At 41.3% G+C, this 27,245-nt stretch overlaps 1 protein-coding gene across 1 annotated transcript in view; it reads right to left on the reverse strand.

The window, feature by feature from the left end:
- Window positions 1-27,245, reverse strand: part of STPG2 (sperm tail PG-rich repeat containing 2) — a 217,468-nt gene that overhangs the window by 152,355 nt on the left and 37,868 nt on the right. Inside the window, exons 8-10 of the mRNA XM_060278456.1 lie at window positions 25,152-25,311; window positions 19,666-19,829; window positions 16,174-16,263 (exon numbers count right to left, since the gene is read on the reverse strand). Coding sequence (XP_060134439.1) covers window positions 16,174-16,263; window positions 19,666-19,829; window positions 25,152-25,311 — 414 coding nt within the window. The remainder of the gene's footprint in view (window positions 1-16,173; window positions 16,264-19,665; window positions 19,830-25,151; window positions 25,312-27,245) is intronic.

Genomic DNA, 27,245 nt, shown 5'->3' on the forward strand with positions numbered 1-27,245 from the left:
CAACTGCGGGATCAACGGCTTATTAATGGACAAGTTAGCATTTATTTCACCCAAAGGACATCTCTATTGAGGTATAGCTCTCTACGGATGCACAGTACGGTCCCATCTGCTAAAGGGGGAAAATACTTGATGAAGTTGAAACATCTACTGGCATAGTATTGTCAGCTTTCATATGGGATAAAGCATTTTTGTAAAGGAGAGAGCCCTTGATGGATTGAGTTTCTTCTCTGGCTGCAACACTATGCACAGAGTGCCTATACAGGGCTAATGGGAGTTGTAGTCCAACATCATCTAGAGGACACCAGGTTGGAAAAGTGGAAACAACATTTAAAAAACAGGATGCAGTGATTTTGGTTTGTATCCAATGCAAGACTAAGTAGCATAAAGCATAAAGATTTATAGCACAACAGGGTTTCTCCCCTCTCGTCCTCCCATGTCCCCTAAAAATGCTCTGGGGGTTCCCAGATTTGGAGAAGGTGCAGTATGCATGGATGTGGTGGAGAGAGGAAGTCCCATAGTGTAAACATGGGGGGCTGGGTGGAGAGTCCCATAGCGCAAACGTAAATCCTTGCATTTGTGGGATAGTTACATAGACATACTGGACACAACTCTTGTAAGCAACTCAACATAAAGCTGTTTCATATTCAATCAATGCTTTTGATGTAGCTATGATATCTCCAAATGCCGGAAAATATATATTCAAGAAGTGAAAGCAAATATTTCGCCTTTTATCCTGGGTGCAATGCAACCTTATTAATATCTCTATAAGACATAAAAGGATGAAAGCAAAACAATAAAAAGATATTCAAGAAGTGAAAGTGGCATTTCATAGCTTAAAGCATCCAAGAAGACCAATAAATAATGGCATGGCCACAGGGCTCTGTTACTCCAGAGCTCAAGTGGATTTCAGAATGGTCTCTTCAGATTAATAAAGTTTCACAGTAGGCTGAAAATCAGCTCATTACTTCCTGCTAGGATTGCCTCAAAATAGCTTCACACTGGTTCTTGGAATGAGGAGGGAAGAGTGCCCTAAAACTCCTTGTTTAACCATTTTTAGTGCCCAGGTAATGAAAAGAAAAACAAGGACACCCTTCAGGAGAGGAGGAGGAAAAGTCTCTAAAGGTCCATGTCAGTTCGTGAGACATGTGGAAGATGGAGAGCCTTTAATACTAGTTTAGTAGATGCTATTTTAATCACTCACACCACGAAGCATACGAAAATGGCAGAAAAATCCAATAGAAGCTGCCACAATATCATGCTGGTTTTCATTAAATTTGTTGAAAGGGGACTCAGCGTGGAATTATTAAATGACTTTCATTGGTAAATGAGTAAAATGTCTCATCTATTTATAGCCAACATGCTCAATCATTATTATTATTTTTTAACAGTGACGCCTCCTAGTTAAGAGTCTTGTCAGCATTTATAAGCCACTCACATTTTTAAGGTTCCAGTAATGAAAACCTAAGAATACCTAATTGAAATTAGGTAATAACAAGACATTAGAACTATAAGACAGCCACATTTTGGATAGCTGTTTCTGGATATTGTAAGCATCACTGTGAAATTATTGTATTCAGTACTGGAACTAGGCATTGCCTAGGAACTAGGCCTCCTCCACTACTCTACCATAATGTCCATCATAAAAATGTGACATAATCTTGCAGATTTACAGAGCCCCTGCTTAACTTGACCAGATGGCATTTGTGGGTGCATAAGATCAATTATAACATCCATGCAAAATTAAAATTCACAAAAACAACTTATCAGAGCATTAAAATAGTCTTAATTAAAATCCATTAAAATGTTTAAAATTAATTAAAACAAAGCAAGTCAATTAAAATTCACCACTATCAAAACATTTTTAAAAATAGTTCAAAAAGTAAGATCAGAAGTTCATGGGAATGACCCCCTAAATACATGTGACTTCAGGAGCTGGAGGAATTTTTAAAATCTCCATTGGTGGAATGCCAATACTGATGGGGCTTCTCATTATTCCACAACACTAGTGTCATCGGTAAAAAAGCAAATCTTGGTGTTACCATGGGCCGATAATCATCAGGACATGGCAAAACTAAGCAGTTTCCATTTGCTGGTCATAATGCCTTTATCAAGCAATGGAGTGGAAGGCAGTTTTTCAGGTAAATTCTATTTTGATCAATTTTTAATTTATTGTTAACTTTTTGAAAGTCTTGAACTATTGTTGTTACTTTTTCTTTGTGATTCTTTTCTTCTTTTATGTCCCCCCCTAAACTGCTACAATCCAGTGGTGTGTAATTTTTATGAAATAAATAAGAAATGAAATTCTGAGGCCGAGAGCTTAAAAGAGGAGGGGGCAGGAGACTTGCAAAGCCGTGCATTTAACAGGTGGAAAGCCCCACCACCTGTCAATCATGTGACAACATAACAACCAGCTGATGAGCAGACAGTTCAATCCTGCTGGCTGCAGGGGGTCTTGCTTTGCTACCATGGTACGTGCAGAGAAGAGGCTAGGGAAGCAGATCCCAGCAAGGCTGAAAAGGGAGCAATGAAACCATCCAACCCCAGGATGCTGGTCAAGGGAGAGGAGGGGGGGAAACCCAGCTACCTCTTTCATGTCGGGCTAGTACCTGGGGTCAGTTGGTCTCTCATTGTTGTTTATGATCCCAATGGTAATATTGACAGCTAATGCAGGAGTCAATTGGGGAGGGGGGAAGCAAGTGAGGTGGGCGTAGCACAGGTGGGCACTTTCCATAATGCAACAGAGGCGGCAGTGCTGGCCATGGACTAGGAGGTGTTAGTAGAGACAGCTGGGACATGCTGGGGGCAACTATGGGAGAGGGCGAAGGCAGAACAGGGAGGTTGGCCATGAAGTTAATTGATAGCTCATCATCTCTTCTGCAAATTCCTGGGTAAGCAGTGAGACAGCTGACAACAGTGTCCTTTGGCCAGAGTTCTAATTCTTCATGGTATATTTAGTGTACCATGTATAATTAGTATGTACAGCATTTACAGAAGTCTTCTGCAGAACATTTTTTCTCATAAACAGTAGTTGTTTCAATATACACTATCCCATCACCATCTTGATCAAACTTGCATTTTGGGCAACTCATAAGAGCAGAAAGACACTGTTCGCCTTATATTTATGACCATACTACTCTTTGACCCACTGAATGTGAGCAATTAGGCTTCTTTAAAGAAAACCAACATTAATATAATTCTCTACTTCCAAATAAGTGCAGGATTTTTTATAAAAAAAATATTCCCCATTAAAAAATATCTTCAACATTTTATGAATCAAAGCAATCACAAGTCTTGCATTTAAATGTGTGTAAATGGCAATTAATAGCTGCCAACTGCTGAGTTTGAACTGATTACTGTGTCTCATTTTGCAATAGTTTCAAATTTATTTATATGAGTGCATAAGTTGTGCAAAAAAATTTGACTTTCTAAACAGCAAGATGCAAGAGCTTAAGCAGCTGGCTGCTAGAGGCATATGTCATATTTTCCTCGCTGTAAATGTTGCTGTAGATTTTTGCATTAAAACATGGGACCAAAATAGATTAATTCTGTTCACATTTTGGCATTGAGATCAAAAGGTGAAAAAGACTTCCTTCAAGGGAGGAAGAAGCAGTTACAGCTTTCAAAACTGACAGTCTAGTTGACGCCTACAAAGTTAGGCTGCTGTCAGGAAGTATCCTCAATACAAGCAGTTCAAATATTCAGATGACCAGTGCAAACTCAAGGTGGTATCCATTTGATTCATAAGGAGTGAGCAGCCAAGATTCAGTCACTGAGTAATATATTGCGCAAATACATAATTAGGGGCAGTACAGAGAAGGGACATCATTCAGTGGTATAGCACATGAATGCTTCCATGTTCAATCCCCAACATTTCCAGTTAAAAGGATCTCAAGATCAATACCTGTAACCACGGAGAACTACTGTAAGCCAGAACAGAGAATACTGGGCTAGACAGAACAATGATCTGACCAGGGCTAAGACACCTGCCTATGTTTTGGGATGGACATATTTTTTTAAAATGAGAAATGAGTCATGGGGCATCCTTAGTACAGGTTATGACTAGGGCTGGACGATATATTGATAGACCCAAAACTGTTTTGAAGCCCATATCGTGATATCGATTTCATAATTTTGACCTAGCAATATATTGTGAATATATTGTGTGTGCTATGCAAAAATCAATAAAACTAATAGTGCACATAGACTATAATCCCAGGGAATAGAGACTAAGAGGGAAAAGCTAAAGAAACTGCACTGTGTGCATGATTAAGGGGATCAAGAATAAAATTAATCAGGAATTAACAGTTTAAACATTGTGTGGATATTTATATGGCAATTAAAACTTGGGGGGGGGGGGACTATGAAAGAAAGTTGCCTTGATCAACCAAAAAGCAGAAGTATTTCAGATACAGTGATCACTACAACTATGCAAGAAATACATGAGAAAATGAACTGTCCCAGTAGCGCCATCTTGCTGGTGTTTAAGAGCTCTGAGACCGGCACAGGTGAAAAATAAGAGATATGGGGATGAGAAAGGATCAAGGCTAATGAAAAAGAGAAGAAGCTGGAGTAAAGTTGCAGCGAGGGTCCACGTTCACACATCATGATAAATCATACTTTCCTCCTTATTGTGGTTTAATGAGAATTTAGCAGCATGCTGGTACACACTGCCTGATCGCTCTCACATTGCTCCTCCCCTGGTACAAGCAGGACAAACAAACCAATGAGAATCAATGGCTTCAAGTTGGCTAGCTATCATGGCTTGAAAGGGAGAAATAAGTCACAATCCCAGGTTCAGATATAATGCAAAGCCCAAGGCATCATGGTTTGTTTAAGCCCCGGAAAATATACTTTGCATATAAATCCGTATCTAGTCCATATAACTTGCAGAAACAAGTTTAGCCATTTCTGTCTCAAAGCCTTGGTCTGCAGGTAACAGCTTTTAAAGATGAATAATATATACACTTTACAAATTCCTGGAAGGATAATTTGCTGTAAGAAAAGAAAGAAATGTGTAAATGATTAAGAGAGTCTCAGCTCTACACTGCCATATGGCATCACAGCATAAGATGAACATAAAATACAATTAAACTACTGTACAGCTAATAGGGTAATTTATTTCATAACATGAATATTAAATTCTCACATGTGAAATCATGCAAAAGTTTTCAGTAGATAAACGCCTCAGTCAGCAGTAACTACCAAGTCCTTTTGCTCAGTGATAGCCCCTTTATATTCACACTGTCTTTGTCAAGCAAGTAAAGCCAGGATTACAATTGCCCCACAACTGAATTTCATTTATTCCTAACCAAATCCTAGGACCCAAACGATTTGGTTAAATGGAATTTTAATGCAATTGCTTTATTTGATAGGTAAAAATGATTTTAATTCAAGGCAACAGATGCAGGATGGGTAATGAAATGAAATAGGTGAAACTTACAAGTTTTGAGGGTCTCAGGGATAGAGCAAGAACAATCACACAGCAGGGTCTGCAATGATGCCTTTTAAGTGAAAACTGAAAGCACAGCATGAGTGACATAATGTTTCTGAAATTTGAAAAATAACCAGACGAAGCCTATAAGCTTTATTTTTTACTCTGACAAGTATATAAATCTTATTCCTCCATTAGCACAGCAAATGAGGAAGAAACTTACAGGAATGCATCGGGGATTGTTTCGTTTTAGAACAATCTGTTACAATTAGAATTTTCTCAAACCATGCAGGGCTTGATTAGCATGTTAATGATTAGCTGAATTCTGACTTGTTTTGCTTGGGCCAAGACTGCTCAACTTCTAAGAGGAATAGAGACACAGCACAGCGGCAAAGCACAATGGGTTTAATGCAGAAGAGTCTCATGTTCAATCCCCAGTATATCTATTTCAAAGTATATCAGGTGGCAGGGTAGGAAAGACTTCATCCTGAGACTTTTAAGAGCCAGTGGCAATTGGAGTGGATAGAATGGGAATAAACAGACTGATATAGTAAGGGTATGTTCACATTATTGCCTTAGCACAGTGAAGTTGTTTCTTCATCTAATCACAATTAAGGTAACGGTAAAGGGACCTCCTCCTTCATGGATCACTGCCTTGTAGTGGCGAAGGGGCTTGAATAACTCAGAGAAGCTATGAGCTATGCCGTGCAGGGCCACCCAAGACGGACAGGTCATAGTGGAGATTTTTGACTAAATAAGATCCACCTGGAGCAGGAACCGGCAAGCCACTCCAGTATCCCTGCCAAGAAAACTCCATGGACAAAGACAACAGGCATATAAAAGTTATGACGCTGGAAGATTAGCCCCTCAGGTCGGAAGGCGTCCAACATGCTACTGAGGAAGAGTGGAGGACAAGTACAAGTAGATTCAGAGCTTATGAAGTGGCTGGGCCAAAGCTGAAAGAAATTATTAACCAGGAATTTGGATCTTCCTTTGCAATTCCTGTTGAACAGAATCATGAATGGGTGGTTTCTACTACTTGTGTTTTTGATCTGCTGTTGATAGTGGCAAAGCTATAGTGTTCAAAATGGAACCACGGGAGTCTTTTTTGCTGGAATATTCTGCTGGCATATTTTAAACCCATTTTTATTTTCAGAAAAAGCAAACAATACCAATTAACAGTTTGCATCTTAGGGTTAACAGAGAGAAAAGGTAAAAGACCGAGACCAGGCATCCCCAAACTGCGGCCCTCCAGATGTTTTGGCCTACAACTCCCATGATCCCTAGCTAACAGGACTAGTGGTCGGAGAAGATGGGAATTGCAGTCCAAAACATCTGGAGGGCCGAAGTTTGGGGATGACTGACCGAGACCATTAACCATTAACCAAATTTTGAACTTGTATAAATCTTTGTCTTTTCTCTATGTTGCAAATTTATTTCTGCTGCTGTTTAATTCCAACAAAAAATATTGCTTGACTATGCATGTGCATGCACAAATATGCATGTGCATGTTGAGTGATTTGAGAGAAGACAGCTAAGCAAATATCCAAACAGGAGACCAGGTTTCCTGGGACAGAGGTTCAAGCCAGAACTGAATACAAAAGACAAAAAAAAAAACTCCTAGATCAGGCATCCCCAGGGGGGCTTCCGGTTCAGCGCCAGCGCCGATCGGCGGGGTCCCGTCTCTTCTCCGAGACGGCCCGTCTCTGCTAGGAGTGGGGAGGGCAGCGAGAGCGACGCTGCGCCCCTTAGAACCTCGGGAAGAGCGTCCCGGGGGCGATTTTGCTCGGCAGAGCCCCAATCCGGACTCCCCAACTCTCCGGCAAGCTCTAATAAGAGCTCCGGAGCGAGGAGGGTAGAAGTCGCGGGGGCCATCTTGAGCGACAACGTTACCCTAGCGGAGAGAAGCTTCAAGCCGAAGGCGGAGAGCGCTGGATTCTTCTGAAAAAAACGATTGGAAATAAGAGTGTAAGTAATCTCACGATTTGGATTATAAAATAATTTGGATTTGGGAGAGAGGGGAAAAAAGAGGAAGCCACCCCCCCCCCACCGGCAACTTAAGAGACAGTAAATAGAAACCCGAAGCCGTAAATAGAAGATTTCAATTTAAAAGGTTCCCTCAAAGGCATCAAAGAGGACCTCCCCTAGATGCAGGGTAAAAGGGGAGAAAGACTGTGGTTGTGAATACCCTGCAGAAAGAGGTTAAGATCAAGAAAGACCTCTCTTTTCCCCGGGAGCCGGCAGCCCAGACAACCCAGTGAGCTGATCAGGATCTATAAGTGGAATTTTATTTTTATTTCTATTTTTGGACTTTTTGGAAATCCTTTTTTTGGTTTATATGCTTTTGAAATGTGAGTTTGAACTTTATTTTTAATAAGACTCGGAGAAGGCAGCCAGCTTGTTAAAATGGAGTCGAGAAAATAAACTGTGACCATTTTCCACCCCATGTGACAAGTTTTGACCTTGACAGGATTGAACTATGTCAACAAAAAGGTATTCGCCTGAGTTCCAGCGGACTGTTTTGACCTTAATGTGGGAAGTAAGAATAGAACTATGTCAAGAGGAGACACAACAGCAAGAGTTAAAGCAACAATTCCAGATGGTGATGGCAGAATATGATTTCTTAGAGGATGAAGCTATTGAAACTGAGGAAGACGAGTGTGAGAATGACAGTGATAGTGACAGTGATTTGGAGGATTTTGACAATGATGGGGACTGTGATTTGGAACGAAAAGATGAAAATGAGGACTGTGACAATATAATACAAAATGAAGCTCACCACGAAAAAAAAGATGATTTTACTCTACAAAAAGTCAGGTGGAGTGCCCCTCCTTTGAGGGGGGTACGATTGGATTTACTGGAACTCCAGAATGCCCACAGGGAAGAGGAAAAAAATAAGCAGAGAAGAGAAGAAACTCAGGGGTGCTGTATGGAGGCCTGGATGGCAAAAAACTGTAAAAAGGGGGTGGGGTGAAGGGAAAGTGAAGTTGTGATTAATAGGATGGATTACTAGGATTAAAACTGGACTGCTGACTACGGAACTTCTGGATTGGGGGGTTGTAGCCGGAAATCGGGGATGAAAGGTTAGATTGGGAATAGTTATAGTTTTAAAAGTGAATCGATTTTGGAAAAAGGTGAAAATATGGAGGCTTATAGAGGGGGTAAAAATTAGGCACGGGAAGAAAAAATGGGAGTTTGATTTTTCAGTGATTTGGATATTAGGTGAAAATGATAATAGCTAAGGTTTAAAGTAGTATAAGGTATAAAGGTAATTATCTTATAGAATAAGAAACTGTTGAAGAGGATAAAAAAGGGATGAAAACCGGGGAAGGGGGGAGGTTGGGGAAGCCCACAAAATATGGTTTATCAATTATGAATGGAAAAAAGATTATTTTTGTTTTGCTTTGTTTTTCCTTTTTTGTCTTTTTCTTTCTTTCTCTTTTTCTTCTTTTTTTTATTTTTTATTTTTTGGTATGAGAATAGATGATTGGATGGATGACTTCCTGCGTACTGCCCTGGTTTCCTGGAGCTCTCTGGTGGCAGGGGGGGGCTTTGGGGGCAGGGGAGGGGGAGGGGGACAGAAATCCAACCATAAAATGGACCATCTCTGACTGTTCACCTGCGTGGGATACTTCTGTGGCAGGGGAGGTCCCATGGAGGGGGGTGGGAAGAAGGTGGAAAAGGTGTTTATGTATGTACCGTTTTTTTGCAATTTGTAAAATCAATAAAAATTATGTTTTTTTAAAAAAAGATCAGGCATCCCCAAACTGCGGCCCTCCAGAAGTTTTGGCCTACAACTCCCATGATCCCTAGCTAACAGGACCAGTGGTCGGGGAAGATGGGAATTGTAGCCCAAAACATCTGGAGGGCCAAAGTTTGGGGATGTCTGTCCTAGATGCTGAGACCAGAGCTGGGTTAGTTTTTTAATCAGCAAAAGTGTGCATAGGTGAAGAGAACAGAACCCTTTGTTTTTTTAGTCACAGCTCCCTTCTCTAGGCCAAGAGTACTTCTGGAACTGGTACACAGCTGAGTAGAAGAGAACAGACTTAAGGGAAGTAAACTGTCAGGAAGGAACAGACCATTTATTTGTCCATCTAGCTCAATATTGTCTACATTGACTGGCAGCTGCTTCCCAGCATTTCTGGAGATGCATGCAAAGCAGATTCTCTAACACTCAGCTACTGGAGGGGAGGGGGCTGTTCTGCCACTTCTGCTATTGCGAACAGATAACCTGTTTCAGACCTTTTTCTATGCAGCTTAGACAAACGTGCTTAGCACATGAATCTGTCTTCCCCCATGCCTATCTTGGATCCCAAACTGGATTTAAGAGTGTTAAGGAGCTTGAAATAAATGCCCACTAAAGAATCAGAACAGGTGAATTAAGCCTGTTTTTATTTTTATATTTTAAGTGCAGAGTTTCTGTTTAACCGAACGTTAGCAGTATCAAAAATGCAAAAGCTATTTTGGAAGAAGGAAACAAATTCCTTTGTGATCTGTGTGGCATTAAGTGGATTACGGAAGGACAATATTGAGATGGGCAGACTTATAGAACGATTTGCGAGCACTCTCTCCCCATAACTGACTAATGCTATTTAGTTGTGATAAACACTTTTTTATTTAAATGATGCTCTGTATCTCTCTGTGGTACAATGCACTATTAACAGTCTAATGGCAGTCTACAACCAGTTCTCATTATAGCAGCATAATAATAGTGGATTACATATGATAGCTTCCTCGTCAAATTTAATAGGAACCATTTTCACTACAGAACTTTATAATTTGTTTTTAATCACATAATAGCATTGTGAAGCAAACGTGCCCTTTACACACTTTGGGGAATAATTTTTTTAAGACCCTACTAGCCGTTTACGCACATACAGTATACATATTTTTTAAACCCACAAACCAACCACAGTTGCTGGTTTCCTCATGACCATGGATCCTGCCTTAAGCAAGAAAATCCATGCTGTAATTTTTTGAAAATTGAAAAAATAAAAAAAATAAAACTGAATAAATAAGAAGTATAATAGTTTTCCTTCTTTCATAAGCCACTGCTCTGCACTACACAGTAACTAGAACCGCACCAGATTTTTGCCCAAATACGTTTTGAGGCAAAAGAGGGGCCTTCAGGAAACCTCAGAAAATGAGTAAGGCAGAAACCATGCACGTCAGAAGCTGCTGCCGTCTGTGTGTGCCTGCCTCATGTCGTGAACCTTTTAAACCAGCGTTTCCCAAACTTGGGTCTCCAGCTGATTTTAGACTACAATTCCCATCATCCCTGACCACTGGTCCTGCTAGCTAGGGATGATGGGAGTTGTAGGCCAACAACAGCTGGAGACCCAAGTTTAGAAAACCCTGATTTAAACTGTAGTTCTGGTTACAGGTAGGTAGCCGTGTTGGTCTGGGTCGAAGTAAAATAAAAAAATTCCTTCAGTAGCACCTTAAAGACCAACTAAGTTTTTATTTTGGTATGAGCTTTCGTGTGCATGCACACTTCTTCGAAAGCTCATACCAAAATAAAAACTTAGTTGGTCTTTAAGGTGCTACTGAAGGAATTTTTTTATTAAACTGTAGGTTCGCCTTCTTAGCGAACAACCTTCTAGACCAATTTTGCCTACCCCTTGAATGTTTCTTTGCATGAATGAGAGAGAAAAATGACTTCCTTTTTTGGCTGAGCCTTGCTTTAACAAGTGTTTCCTGTCCTCTGGCCATAGCTGCCAAGTTTTCCCTTTTCTCGCGAGGAAGCCTATTCAGCATAAGGGAAAATCCCTTTTAAAAAGGGATAACTTGGCAGCTATGGAGCCTCTGGCATGCCTCTTGGCTCCAATTCCTTGTTTGTCCTCGGGTCCTGCTTATTCTTTGGTCATGACTCCCAGCTTTTTCATTGACCCTGCACTGTAATTCATCCTTCAGTCCTGCCTTGCTCATCAGTTCCAAATATTTGCCTGTCTAGTGGCCCCTGGTTCCTACGTAGTTACAGACTCACCTCAAAGTGCTTGCTGCCCTCAGCACAGCACAGACACCATGTCACTTCAAATACATGTCAAGGGGGTCTCAGTTCATGAAAACTCCCGATGACTACCAGAGGGAATGGAGAGCCAAGATTTTTGATACAAATTCAAATTTTTATTACTTAGTCAAAGACCATAACCAGTCGTTCAACAGTACAATAAAAACAGCTTAATATAGGATTAAAATATATTAAAGCATAAATATCATAATCCATTACAATCAAAAACCTTTATGAAGCACTGAGTTATAAAATCCTGGGATATAATTTATTTTTTATATCAAGTTTACTCTGAAACAATTGGAGTTTCATTTACAGTAAAATATTTTCATGTATGTATACTAAATATATATATACTACAGCAGTGCTGTAAAATGACTGCAGAGTCCAATACAAGTTGTTTAGATATTTAGTAGAGTATTTCATAGACATCCAAATCTCTTTTCTTAGGTTTGTTTGTAATAAAAAAAATTTACTGGCATAGTCAACATGGAGCTCATTTCACGGGACTAAAGACAAGACTAAATATCAGAGCATCTGGTCTTCATTATATACTAATGGGCTCTCTGTTAAGGATATTTTAAAGCCATTAATTGGCAGAAAGCACATCCTTCCCCACAGGAAGTACACAAATGGCAAAACATATTATTATAGATCCCCCTTTTTCAGATAAAGACATTCTGTGGCGTATAGTGGGGAAACCAATGCTTTGCAGATGACTCCAGAGGGTCATCTAAGAGGGTTCTAAGAGGGTTCCAGTATCCAGAACATACATCTCCACATGTACCAAAGGACAGTGGAGATGGGAGCCATTCATATAGGACACAATCACACCACAAAGGAGTGGCTTGGTGAATCCATATAATCATAGAATTGTAGGGTTGGAAGGGATCCCAAGAGTCATCAAGTCCAACCCCCTGCAATGCAAGAATCTCAACTAGATAATACATGACAGATGGTCATGAAACCTCTGCTTTAAAGAGGAAGAAGAGTCTCCCACCTCTTGTGGGAGTCCATTCCACTGTTAAACAGTGCTTACTATCAGAAAGCACTTCCTGGTGTTTAATCAGAATCTCCTCTATCACACACTGCAACCTATTGCATTGGTTACAATAGAATGCTTCTTCCAAACCTAATCCCGGTAGGATGAGAGGCAACTTCCACACTATGGATACCAGGTGCCGTCACAGGTGCCACACTAGAATCTCCCAGGGATAAGAGATCTAGCCACCTCAGGATAACAAAAAAGCCTATTATACAGGATTTATGGAATACTGAAGGAAGCAGGTAGTAAGAGGAATATGTCTAGAAAGGAAAACCTGGAAGGAGAATTTAATCTCACTATACAATACATTCAGTATTTGCATATATTGTAGTATTAGTCATATACATTTTTTTCTGCTGTACTTTTTCATAATTTAAGCAGCTATCCTACCCTGTTTCTCATATTTTAAGACATACCTATAAAATAAGCCATAGCAGGATTTTTAAGCATTCAAGGAATATAAGCCATACCCCGAAAATAAGACATAGTGATAGGCGCAGCAGCAATGCCGGCCGCAGCAGGAGGAGGAGGAAAAAAATAAGACATCCCTTGAAAATAAGCCATAGTGTGTTTTTTTTGAGGAAAAAATAAATATAAGACATGTCTTATAATATGAGAAACACGGTATAACTACTTACCTGGGATAGAGCATTGAGCTCAGATTTACATCAAAACACAGAACTGCAAATGTGCAAATATGATTTCACTGTATCTTTTTTTGTTCTTACACACATTGTAATGTGTCTTAAATACTCTACTGAGAAAGGAAAGGCATAAATAATTTAAATAAAATTTCCCATTCTAAGCATCTTCTGTCTTTTATAAGAGGTATTTCCTCTTATAAAATTGGGTAGGCTGTCACAGAAAAAAAGCCTACTTTTCATCAGACATGGAGCTGCAGAGCAATGGTTTAAGGCAGTCATAATATAATTTTAACATACGTTTCTCTGATTTTCTTCCCTGCTGCCTACAAAACATGTCATGTTCCTTTACTCCAAATGTCTCCAAATAAATAGTGGTTGTAATAAATAAATAAATAAGCAGAGGATCATACAGATTAAATTTAATATAAGACAGAAAAAATAAGAGCTTGGGGAGAGAATGGAATATACTGTGGGGAATAGATCTTATAGTCTGTAGTTTGGAAGGCAGTGTCAAAAGGGGAGCAGTCATTACAAATTGCAGAAATCCAAGCCGGAGAATGCAAATGCATCAGGCGTGCTCCATGACCACAATAAATTAAGTAAGAACCACTAAAGCAGGCATACCCAAACTGTGGCCCTCCAGATGTTTTGGCCTACAACTCCCATGATCCCTAGCTAACAGGACCAGTGGTTGGGGAAGATGGGAATTGTAGTCCAAAACATCTGGAGGGCCGAAGTTTGGGGATGCCTGCACTAAAGGGTTGTGTGTGTGTGAAAAGGAAAGCAATATGGATATTCCCTGGTCAATAAATTAATCTTTATTGTAGCCTTCCCCAATCTATTCCCCTCTAGATATTATTGGACAACAATTCCCATCAACCCTGACCACTCATCATGCAGGCTGAGGATAATGGGACCTGGAGTTCAAAACAGAGAGGAAAAGGCTGAACTATACTTAAACCTTTGATGGCAACACTTGGAGGCCAGAGGAAGTCTGAGCATGTTTGCAATTCCCACCCCCTCAGAAGAAAATGGCATGTGCTTCGGTGGTTGCTACCTTTTAATGTTTGGGGTTTTTTTAAGCTTTCTTATTTCATTTGACAATGTATATAAAACAGAGAGAACAATTATAACAACAGATGAAAATTGAAAGATGAAAAACAAAACTTTAAAACTGGGCCGCAGAATGAGAAAAGTTGACCATGGGTTAAAATAACAAAGTCCAAGAAAAGGCTATCAACATTATCAGATTATCAAATATAGCTCCAGATTTGCCAGGTTTGTGACAAGTGTTGCCTTGAAAAAAGATGGTTTTGCTTTATATGTCACAAATAAGTGGCAAACAATATAAAAAGTGTCTGGAGAGCCTAGTCCAGGCATCCCCAAACTTCGGCCCTCCAGATGTTTTGGACTACAATTCCCATCTTCCCCAACCACTGGTCCTGTTAGCTAGGGATTATGGGAATTGTAGGCCAAAACATCTGGAGGGCGCAGTTTGGGGATGCCTGGTCTAGTCCTTGCTGTAATTTCAAAATATGCGTGGTTTTCTCCATTATAGCTATACAGTGGTACCTCTGGTTAAGAACTTAATTCGTTCCGGAGGTCCGTTCTTAACCTGAAACTGTTCTTAACCTGAGACACCACTTTAGCTAATGGGGGCTCCTGCTGCCACCGTGCTGCCAGAGCACGATTTCTGTTCTCATCCTGAAGCAAAGTTCTTAACCCAAGGTACTATTTCTGGGTTAGCGGAGTCTGTAACCTGAAGCGTTTGTAACCCGAGGTACCACTGTATTCCACAATGAGTGGTACCAAGTCTACCTATGTTTTTAGCCAGCATCCTTCTGTTAAGAAGGCCCCTTCAACAGGCCCATGCAGAGGCAGGGGGGCAGCCAGGTACATTTGCCCTGGGCCTCAGAGGGATAAGTCAGCTGGGGGTGGGGTGCCAACGGCTTGTCCAGCCCAGACAAGAGTCCCGTACTGGGCCTCAGCCAAGCTCTGCACAGACCTGACCTTCATCTATCAGATCTCTAACATTCATTCTAGCTGGCATTGACAAGGTTGACAAAGATAGCAACTCCCATAAGCAATCATTTAACCCAATAAGCTACAGTTCTTGAACCATTAACATGCTTCAGGACTCTCAACCATTAAAATGGTTTAAGAGTGCTTTAAATGTATATTGTGGGTGTGACCTTAAGGAGCCAATACCAAAGTGCTGAAGTCTTGCTGGATACTCCCATCAGAGAAAATAAGTATTTGAGGCTCTCTTTTTTTGTTTGGTTTTTTGGTCTAATGGAGAACCCAGAAAAACTTAAGCACTTTGGTATTGGCTCCTAAAGGTCCGCATTTTACACTGCTGGTTTGTTCCCTAGAGTATTCCAGGTCACCATTCTAGACCTCTGTCTCCACCGGCCACAACACAGCCATGAAATTCTGAAACAATATTTCAAGTTAATGAATTGCCTTTTGCTCTTGAATTATCTGACATTTGCTCCCACAGATTCAGTCTCCAATGTAACAGCTTATCATTCTAAATTTGACTGGTTACACAAGAGAGAAATTGTTGCCATTCAATCCAAGTTTGCATGAGGACTAAGATGCAAAGTGTAATTAACGCAGCTCTTAAATAGCCTCAATTAAACACCTGCCTCTCAGTTACACACCATAGGGAAGGCAGATGCTTATCTAATTAACACCACAGCTCTTAGCCGAAGAAATATGGTATGTGTGTGTGTGTCAGAATAATTTGACTATTCATATGTTTGTTAAGTTCACAACTGCTTACATCCTAAACTTCACTGGAAATAAGCACTGAATTATTCTCTATTGATGTATTTTTAAAGTACTCAATTTTCTACTGTGCTATGCCAACTTTTATGCTGTTTCCACAGAATGAAAGAATATGCTGAAGTCTATTAGGACAACTATTTTCTGCAATGGAGTTATAAACTTGCATAGAATATGAATCTGTGGATTATCTACAATTCTATAATTTGGGAGCATGCAACATAAAGATAGAGGAATCAGTCTGGAGATTGCTTACCGAGCTTACTCTTGGAATTCTTTCTATAACTGACTTAAAAATGGCCAATTCTTTCTTCTTTTTTCGTGGTTCTTCAGTGGTCTCTTTAACCTGAAATTTGAGTAGATAGTATTACGTTTGAGTGCCAGGGGAGGTTACATTATAAAGGGAAGTTTGGACGTGTCACTACTTTACAATTTTAATAAATATTAGTCTGTTTGCAGAATCCCCAGACTCATTTGCACAAATAAGCTGCTCACATACAATGCTAGGCCAAAAATCCTATCTTAACAAGTGATTATATATGCATGAGATGTATGCAGGTCAGTTGAGCTCCCTTGAATCCACTTCACTCATCCTGTCATGTGAAACTTGCCAGGATTCAGCAATTAACCAGGATTCGGCAACTAACGATAGCTTCCTGTTACAAGCACGTTGCTTCAAAACAGGCTAGGACATGAAGCCATGGTTTGAAAAGAACCGAAGGGCAAGCTATGTTTATATGCTGAATCCTGTCGTGTTCAGCTGCTTGCACAAAGGAAAGACTGAAGCAGCTGCAAAAGAGTTATTTGCGCCCACCTGCAGCTTGGGTATATCTTGACTTACTCAAGGCAGGATTTGGGGGATAGCACTGGTGCTAATACAGCTCTACTTGTCTTGGTCTCTAACACTCCCAAGAAAGATCCCACTAAAGATTCACCTCTTTCTAGAACTTTGTCATAAAACCACTTATGTGTGTGCAATTCTACTAGAATTATATTTTATTCCTACTAGGATATAAATATTTGTCTAAATAAAAATATTAAGGGCACCTTTGTGAGAATAACTTCACAAGGAGTCATGGGAGCCTTCTCCCTTGCTCAGCATGTCTCCCATAGAGATATTTCATCTCATTTTACCCCAGCCAGCAAGTTAATCCTGGACCAGTAGCAGAGCTAGCCAGGGGTGGGGGGTGCGGTCCGCACCAGGTGGGTGGGGGCATAGGGAACCACGTCAGGGGAGCTTGAGTTTGGCACTGTGGCTGCAGGGCGTTTGACGGGATGCAGCTACACAACAACTTTGGTCTGCCCCAGGCGCCAGTGGGGATTGCTACGCCGCTGTCCTGGACAGAGTTCTACAAAAAAAAGAATCCCTGCAAAAATTAAAAGTGACAATCCCCTTGGTAGACAGCAAACCAGGCCATGCAAAACTGGCAAATATAATTAATTTAATATTATTGTGATTTATGGTAATTCATTGTAAGTGTTTAAAATCTTTTACCTGACAATTGTCTCTCTGGAGAAACTATACAATCTTACAGAGCTAAGAGTTGAATTTTGAAAACTTTTTGCAAACACTGTTATGTAGAAAATGCAAGATACTTTTTGGTTATGCGTTTTGTTTATTTTTAATAAGCTCATTTTAAAAGCTGGCGAACAATATTTGATGACTTTGCCTCAGTAAGAAATGTTAATAGCATATCCAACCCCCTTCTCCCTTCCGCTATCATGAGACCCATCTCTAAATTTATCTATAATAACTTCTAATGATAATATATGTTAGCTATTCAGCTTGATTAAGACCTAAGGGGGGGGAAGTATTTGCATCTGAGACATGCTGCGGAAAATTGTCCCTACAACTAGCATATTTGGTAATATGTATTCAGTTCTTCCCCTTATGATTATAATTCTGTTAAATCAGCTGTCAGGGAATGTTAATGAGACTCTTAGGTAGTCATACTTAATATGTTTGATAATATGGAGCGAGAGAAAGATCCTATGCTAATTAATTGACACCACTTGAGAAATAGTGTAGGTTTACTATTCTTCTAGTTTGACTGTAGTGTGGAAATGTAAGTTACTTTCTAATAACTAGTTACTTATTTTCTCTGTATTTACAAAGATGGTATATGTCGTTCTTTAAACCACAGTAGAACCTATTTCTTTTATAGAGAGATTTTTCTCATTCAGAAAGGATTATTCACATGTACTTTCCAGAGGAAAAGCTGTCTTGGTTTGTTACAGCAAAAAAGAAAGTGTGTGTGTACTGTTGCACCTTAAAACCTAACAGATTTACTGTGGTGTAATATCCCATGGATTGCAGTTATGAAAGTCTATGAAACCTTATGCCACAATAAACTTGCTAGTTTTTAAGGTGCCACAATATTCTTTTTTGTTTTCCTATATAACTGTGAGCCAATTTCCTAGTTTCTGTTTGATGAAGCTGGGCTCCTGTGTACTGCACATTTCTGTCTAGTAACCCTATGAAAATTTACCGGAAAGTTAGATCCCACTGAATTTAGTGGGGCTAGCTCCCTAGTAAATCTTCTTCTTTGACGATCACTCATAGCCAAGTAATATTGTCTTCCATGAACATGGTCTTAACAGTAAGTGACTGTAGAGGCCAAAGTAAATATGCAATAAAAGGGCAGCCTGAACGGTGTAGAGCAGAAAAGCAGGTCAGAACAGAAAGAGGGGACTGAAACAGCTGAGTTGGAAAGGAATTAAATCAATCTAACAATTCTAAGTGAAGGAGCAGAGGGAGGAACACTAAATTGGCTTGTCTGCTTACACTGGACTCTATCAGACCAGCCTCCTCCACACAAGATGCACAACCACCTGCTGTTCACTTGCCTCTTTGCAGATGAAAACAAATATAGCTTTGACAGATCAATTTCCAATAATGGACAGATAGCCCATCAGTAGAGCATAAAAGCAACAGATCTCTTTTTGTTTATTCCCAGCACCTGGTATTCAGAGATATAAAGCAGGGATGATGGGAAACCTTTGGCCCTCCAGATGTTTTGGACTCTCATCAGTCCCGGCCAACATAACCAATGGGCAGGGATTATGGGAAATGCTTTCCAACATCCTCTGGATGGTCACAGCTTTGCCATCCCTTTGAACACAGGTGCTCCATTAAGGTACCATGCTAACAGCAGTTGACAGACTTATTCTCCATTTGCAGAACTGATTATCCGCTGCTGCTACATTCATGTACAACTGGCTTTTGCTGAATAAAGTATTCAGCACTTACTCTCATTTGAGGTTTTGTTTTGTTTTGTTTTTATACCGCCCTTCATCTGAGAATCACAGGGCAGTTTACAATATAAAAACACAAAAATACACCCCATAGTAACAAAAAAAACCACACAGTTTAAAAGTCCATAGATGGTTTAATTAGCCAAAGGCCTGCAAGAAGAAATGTTTTTGCCTGGCACAAAACATCTCTGGATTATAGACAGAGTAGATTAACTACAATTCTAAACACATTTACCAGGAAGTAACCCCCTTTGAACCCAGAGAGACTTACTGCTGAGTAAAGATGCACAGGACCAGGCTTCCTCAAACGTGGCCCTCCAGGTGTTTTTGGCCTACAACTCCCATGATCCCTAGCTAGCAGGACCAGTGGTCAAGGATTATGGGAATTGTAGTCTCAAAACATCTGGAGCGCCGAGTTTGAAGAAGCCTGCACAGGACTGTACCACAAATTATTTGTGCTCCATTTTTAACATGAAAAAGAAAACCAATGTACCTGATAATCAGCTGGTCCAGGAGTAGTAAAAGCTTCTTTCTTGACTAAATATAAGAGTCTAGGAACCGAAGAACCAAATGCTCCTTTTTTCTTTTTTTCCATGTCAGCCTTTTTAAGACTTTCTGTTGCAATGCTGTGGTTGAGAATATTATAGAATGCAGGACCTGCACAGCATACAATGAAATTCTGTAAGCATAATAGCTGTTACAGTACTTAATTCTTTTACCACAGACAATTAAGTGAAAATGGGAATTGTAGGAGAAAGGGCAAAAGCGCTATACAAAAATAAAACAATATGTTTATATATACATGCACACATATATAGCACAGCACTATAACTATTTTGGATTGTAAAAAAGAAAAAGAAAACCCACATCTCTTCCAGGTAAGAAGGTCCACATTTAACAGACTGAGGACACGATCAAATGTTGTACTCAGCAAAGAGAAGCTTATGCTGAAGATAAATGGCAGGCCACATTTCTTGCAGATTAGAGGACGAAAGCAAAGGCTTCTATTCAAGGACAGAGAACAAGGAGAGGTGCAATAGAAGGGAAACGAGCAGAATGAGAAATACATCATTAGCAAGTTTTCATGGTAGGCAGCTCAAAAATATACAAAGGGTCACCAAACATTTTACCCTTTGATACATTTCAGGTTATTTACATTTGCTTTCATACAATGTTTTTTAAAAGGACAAATCTAGAAATCATTGGGAAAACCGTTCATTCATACTAGAGTCCACCCTTCCCCTAGTTTCTGCAAGTACCTCATTCAGTTGTCTTATTGTTTATACACAGCTCACTCAAAGTGCAGAGAGAGAGAGAGAGAGAGAGAGAGAGAGAGAGAGCGCACTTGGGAATACCATTAATAGGTACAATTTGTCTTAGGAAGTGACTGTCATATTATAGTGCTGATGACCTCTAGAATCTTAGGATAACTAGCGTGATCTGCAACACAAGGATAAATAGCTTTTTCTGACTGTCAACAAGGGTGACCTTGTCAGATGTTAAGGAATATGTGGGGAACTCAATGGAAGCTGTGGTAAGTATTTACAATAAAGCCCCACTTCTTTGAATGGCGAGAAAATATTTATAAATGATATATTTGTAAAATTCTACAGCTGTAATACTATGTGCTCTTATTTAAAAGTTAGTTTCAGTGAGCTGAATTGTGGTTGTTCTGCTTTAGTATACTGTTATGCACCTCCCATTTCCTTGAGTTGTAGAAATAAATGGGCTGTGTTACAGAGCTTAGTTTCTTTGGGGTAAAGACAGTATTAGAAGCATGGTGTCTTTTTACAAACATACAAGTGGAGCCCAGCTGAAGCTACAGTGGGCAATACAACTAATCCTGTTTTGACTCCCCAAGGAGCAACAGCACTCAAAGACAGCTTCTTTTGGTCAACCTCACTTAAACTTTCTATCTCTGTCTCAATGCATATGGTACAATTCAGTTTCCAGCTGTTTCAGTTTCTAGCAGCCGACCCTCCCTGTGTATGGGAGAAACTACACCCTAAAATATAGACCATCAAGCTCTTTGGTTAAGTTCCTGATCACCTGCTATGGTAACACAGGGAAAACAACAGCAATAAGCCTATTCACAATCATCCAAACCATCCAAACTCCTAGCAATATTTTGTTTTAACCAAAACCACTTTCTGTCACTTTATGTGCTTTCATTAATGTGTTTCTAATAAAACTGCTAAGCTTGTATTTGGGTAGGCAGAGGGAAGCAAGGCTATTATTAACTATATGATTTAGCAAATACTGCCAAAAGGCTAGTTCAAACAGTACTGATATTAGAGGTATACATATGACTTCCAAATCCATCAGTGGCACAAACATTGCTTATATGCCGATATTTGAACAAGCATTGTAATGTAGCTGGAATCAGCAGCACAATAAAAACTTTCACATGCAACCCACTTTGGTCCACTCTCATTTTTTTGCATTAAAAAACTTTTTTTAAAAGATGTACGCAACCATTACAGTATGAGATGACTTTGTAGTCACCTCTTCTGAGACATCCTCTGAGGGCATCCTGATCAAGTTTGCAGATGACATCAAATTGGGAGGGGTGGCTAACACCCCAGAGGACAGAATCACACTTCAAAATGACCTTAACAGATTAGACAACTGGGCCAAAGCAAACAAGATGAATTTTAACAAGGAGAAATGTAAAGTACTACACTTGGGCAAATAAAAATAAAAGGCACATATACAGGATGGGAGACACCTGGCTTGAGAGCAGTACATGTGAAATGGATCTAGGAGTCTTGGTAGACCACAGACTTGGCATGAGTCAGCAGTGTGATGCAGCAGCTAAAAAGCCAATGCAATTCTGGGCTGCATCAATAGGAGTATAGCATCTAGATCAAGGGAAGTAATAGTACCACTGTATTCTGCTCTGGCCAGACCTCACCTGGAGTACTGTGTCCAGTTCTGGGCACCACAGTTCAAGAAGGATACTGACAAGCTGGAACGTGTCAAGAAGAGGGCAACCAAAATGGTCAAAGGCCTGGAAATGATGCCTTATGAGGAATGGCTTAGGGAGCTGGGTATGTTTAGCCTGGAGAAGAGAAGGTTAAGGAGTGATATGATAGCTATATTCAAATATATAAAAGGATGTCATATAGAATAGGGAGAAAGGTTGTTTTCTGCTGCTCCAGAGAAGCGGACACGGAGCAATGGATTCAAACTACAAGAAAGAAGATTCCACCTAAACATTAGGAAGAACTTCCTGACAGTAAGAGCTGTTTGGCAGTGGAATTTGCTACCAAGGAGTGTGGTGGAGTCTCCTTCTTTGGAGGTCTTTAAGCAGAGGCTTGACAGGCATATGTCAAGAATGCTTTGATGGTGTTTCCTGCTCGGCAGGGGGTTGGACTGGATGGCCCTTGTGGTCTCTTCCGACTCTATGATTCTATGATCCATATATGTCCTGACCTCATCTTATTTGTATTGGAAAACAACCCATATTTGAAAGTTATGGTTTCTCAAGTCCTCTGGAAAATAATGCATAATCTTATTGTATCCTGAACTATCTGAGACTGGGCTTTACTACTCAGATTCAGTTTTACAATTCAGCTCCACATCATTATGTACATTAATCACTATGTGGAATGTATTGTTTTGTAATACAAATCCAGGTCCATTGCTATCTTCACTGATTATTTATTCTGAACCACATGAACCTAACACCAGACAAATAATTCCTTTCAGCAGAGAACTCAGGCGGTTGGTTGCTTATCAGCTGGGAAGTGAAACAAGACCACCCAAATGCTCAGATGATTTCCTAGGTATCCTGAAATAAATAAGTGTATAACTTAAAAGAAAAATGCATGCAGAAAGAAGTTAAGTGGAGAGAGCAGGAACATAAACTGGAGGTGTCAAAGAAAGATGTAACCGATCTGCTTAGGACCCTGGCAGTTTCATATTGGAGTGGAGATTCGCATTATGGAGATACAGACCATGTATGTAGTAAAAAGGCTATAGTCTCTGCATTAATAAGTGCCAGGGGATTGTTGCGGCTACTCCCGAGTAAAGACGCTCCAGTCCGTTCTGTCTTTGTTTTATTGTGCATATTATTTACAGTGCAGAGATAGCAGAAAACATGACCTCCTAGTCACTTGCAGAATCCGGCAATGGCGCCCTTCTGCTCCTGGGCCAGCATAATAACTTGGGCACCCCGAAACGCCGCCCCCTAAACCTGTGTTTGGGCACGCACCTTGATTCGGGCACCGGAAGCAGCTGTACTCCCTCTTCCACTTGTTGGCTAGGGCAGTGCAGGGGCTCTGATACATCGCTGAGCCTTCCCTCCTCCCTTCTGCTCCACTGACCTGCTGCTACCGTTCTCGCTGGGCAAAGTGCTGGTCAGGATGGTGGGGGGAGGCTCCCTGTAGGGTGTCCCCCTGACATCCAGCCCCCATGCCCCCCTCCCCTCCCAAGGCGGGTTGCATGAGGGGCGAAGGCAGGAACCCCTCGAAGTGTGTGTTGTCCGAGTCTGTGGGGGCAAACACTCTGTGCCAGTCGGTTGCTTCAGGCGAACTGCTGGGGAAACCCCTGAAAGAGCTGTCCTCCTCATCTGTCTCCACAAACATCGCTTCCCCCCACACACACACATCGTGTTCTGCTGCGGCTCCTCATCTGCTGCCCCTGTCTCCTCTTCCCCTTCTCTGCTCAGCGGAAACCCCCCAAAATCGTCCTCACTGATTGTGGGTGCAAACACCTCCTCCACCCAGAACCTGGGTGGCTTGGGCCTGTGCGGAAACAGGGCATGAAATAGGTACTCCTCCCCCACGCTACAAGGTACTGGAAGCTGGAGCCCCCTCCCATGCTACAAGGTACTCCAAACCGTCAGTCCCCCAACGGGAATCCAGAATCTCCGTTGCTGCATTTTCCCGGTCTCCCCCCATTCCCTGTGGAGGGGGTGGCTGCTCCGTGTCCCCCTCCCAGAACCTATGCCCCTCCCTGTAGGGGGAGAGCAGTAACCTGTGAAAAACTGGATGTATCCTCTTGGACTCAGGCAACTCCAAGCGGAATGCTACCAGATTGACCTGCTGCAAGACCTTGAAGGGTCCCATGCCTCCTGGGAGCCAGTTTCTTGCATTTCCCCTCTGTGGGGAGCCCTTCTGAGGAAAGCCCAAACCCTATCCCCCCTCCCTGACAGCCTCTCCTAGTCTCCGATGATGATCCGCCCCCTTTTTGTAGGCCTCCTTGGCCTTTTCCAGGTTATCCTCCACTTGTTGGTTTGAGCGGTGCAAGGGCTCTGATACCTCGCTGAGCCTTCCCTCCTACCTTCTGCTCCACTCCTCACTCCCCCCCACCTAACCCGCTGCTACCATTCTCGCTAGGCAAAGTGCTGGTCAGGATGATGGGGGGGAGGGAACAGCCCCCTCTCATCAGGTCGAGTTCTTCGCAGAGCAGCAAGTCCAGTAGCAGATCAGATTACAGGAATCAGGAAGTAGAGAGGGAGGAGAGAGGGTCTGACAGCATGAGAGAGGCTAAACACCTAGTAGAGAAGGAAGCAGCTAGGGAGGAAATGATGGGATTGGCCACTGGAGAGAAGTCAGAAGGACGGCCTTCCCCCTGACGCCTGAACTGAGGCGCACGGCACCCCATAGGGCGAGAGGGAGGCGCTTTTGTTATGTTGGGCGCGAAACAGAAAGAAGCCATTGCGAGGTTCTGACTCAGACTGAGCAGACTTGTTTTCCAGACTCTTAGCACAGTAAATAAAATGCACAATAAAGACACCTTAAAGACAAGGAGGCGTGGAGCGTTGTTACTCAAGAGTAGCCGCAAGAACCTCTGACAGATAAGGAGAATGCTGGAGTTTCCCTTTACGCCCTCCTGAAAAGCCCTAGCGCATACACACAATGGAGGCCTGAACAGCACCTCAAGGTTCCTGCTGCAGGCTGCCTGGAGCACTCCTCTTAGAGGGTGGAGATATTTTGCTGCACGTCCCACTTGTTTACATTAATTACTGCAAACCTGGACTTTTTCGCAGCTTGTGGTCTTGGGTAAATCGAACAGCTGTATTGCCAAACGGAATGTTTTTTGTTTGAGTCGCTTTCTTCAAGGACTCAAGAGCGCCGCGAGTTTCATTATATGTGCCAGGAGCTGGGGCAGTTGATTTCACAGGTGCAAATCTCTAAGGAAACACAAGAGAAAATAGATCAATGACAAGCAATCCCTTCAAATAGCTATGTAGGCAGAAAGATCCCAACTTTGTCTAAAAACAACTTTCTCAATCTAATAGCAATAAACAAAAAGGACATATTTTATTGCCTTACATTGAGTCAAACCATTCGTCTATCTTCTTTATTTTAATCAATATTCTTTTCTGTTTTCAAAACTAAACAAGGTGTATCTACTCAAAGATCCCAGCAGAGCTCTTTTCCAGTCCTGCAACTGAGTGCTTTTTAACTGTGCCTGAATCGGAGACCTTTCCGAATTCAAAGCATGCACTCTGTGATGGGAATTCTGGCCATCCTTAAAAATAAAGGTAGCATTTATATACTGACAAGTTAACTTGTGATTTATATATCACGAGTTTTATTGATGGAATCATTTCCTGACTGCAAGTGGCTTATGTGCAAGTGCTCACTAGAAAGTCACTGGCGTATAATATAAAACATATTTTAATATACTTGTCAGAGCTTTGCAAGCCAGATATTGAGAGCAACAAGCAACAAGATGCATCTTGTCTGTTGCTTGACTTTAGCTGGTTATGCTGATTTAACCAAATGAATAGGCAATGCTCTTAATAGGTAACATTCTGCAGAGGAGCAACATCTGAGCTTCAAAACTCTGAAGAGGCAACGTAACAGCTCAAAGGGTGGGCAATATGTTGATGCAATCACATTTTTATTTCAGAATTTTCTTTTATGCTACTGGATTAGAAATGAGTATGGCCATCTCGACTGTTGTGCATGGGACGATAACTATGCCATTGCATAATGTCACCTGATGTGCTTGATCAGAGGCTAAATAAGGTGCTGATGGTCCTTGATGGCCAGGAATCTGGAATGCCAAATCTCTATGAGCAGGGTAGGCCCAAGATATTTTTGCTGCCTGGGGGAAAGGGCAGGATGGTGGTCCCTCACCAATTTCATGAACAGAAGCTGTCTAGATTGGCAGATGAATCTTACTGATGGGACAGCATCCTCCACAATACCAATGGCCAGCAAGACTGTTTGCAGGGGGCACACACAGCTCTGTTCTACAACTTCTTGTCTGCCCCACATTTGCCACCTGAGGCAACTGCTTTACATCCGGTGCCTAATGGTAGGCCTAGCCCTCTGGAGGAGTAATTTAAATTTGGGGATAGAAAGAAAAGAGGCAACTGACTCCCTAGAGCTTTCTGGTGGCAGGAGGGGGCTCTGGGGGGGAGGGGGACATAAACCCAACCACAAAATGGACCACCTTCAACTGTTCGCTTGCATGGGATTCTCCTGTGGCAGGGGAGGGCCCATGGGAGGGGGGTGGAAAGAAGGTGGAAAATATGTTTATGTAAGTACCGTTTTTGTAATCTGTAAAATTAATAAAATTATTTTAAAAAAGAAAAAGAAAAGAGGTAGAGGAAGCTTCAGATTTTAAACTAGGATAAAAGAAGCATATCTGGTGCTGTACAGTGCTGTACTTTGGAAATTTGTTGCAAGATTAGCATTTATGGTACCTGCTGTAGGAGTGCACATGCTTCCACTATACATGTTTATTTACCAGTAAGAAGTTATCACAAAGGTACCAGAAATCTCCACTGTGCTCTCCTATGCAAAGGAAATAAATTCATGTACAGTGGTACCTTGGTTCTCGAACACCTTGGTACTTGAACATTTCGGCTCCCAGAATTTGAAAACCCAGAAGTAAGTGTTCCAGTTTTCAAATGTTTTTCGGAAGCCGAATGTCTGGTGCAGCTGTTGACTATTGTTTCCAGGGTGCCTGCACCAATCGGAAGTCACACCTTGGTTTTCGAACATTTCAGAAGTCGAATGGATTTATGGAATGGATTACATTACCAAGTTACCACTGTAATGCCATCCCAGGAACTTCTCACTGCTCAGATAAGTGGGGTAAATATAACAA

The sequence above is a fragment of the Zootoca vivipara genome, chromosome 9 (genome assembly GCF_963506605.1).
Source record: "Zootoca vivipara chromosome 9, rZooViv1.1, whole genome shotgun sequence".
In the NCBI taxonomy this organism is placed as follows: domain Eukaryota; kingdom Metazoa; phylum Chordata; class Lepidosauria; order Squamata; family Lacertidae; genus Zootoca; species Zootoca vivipara.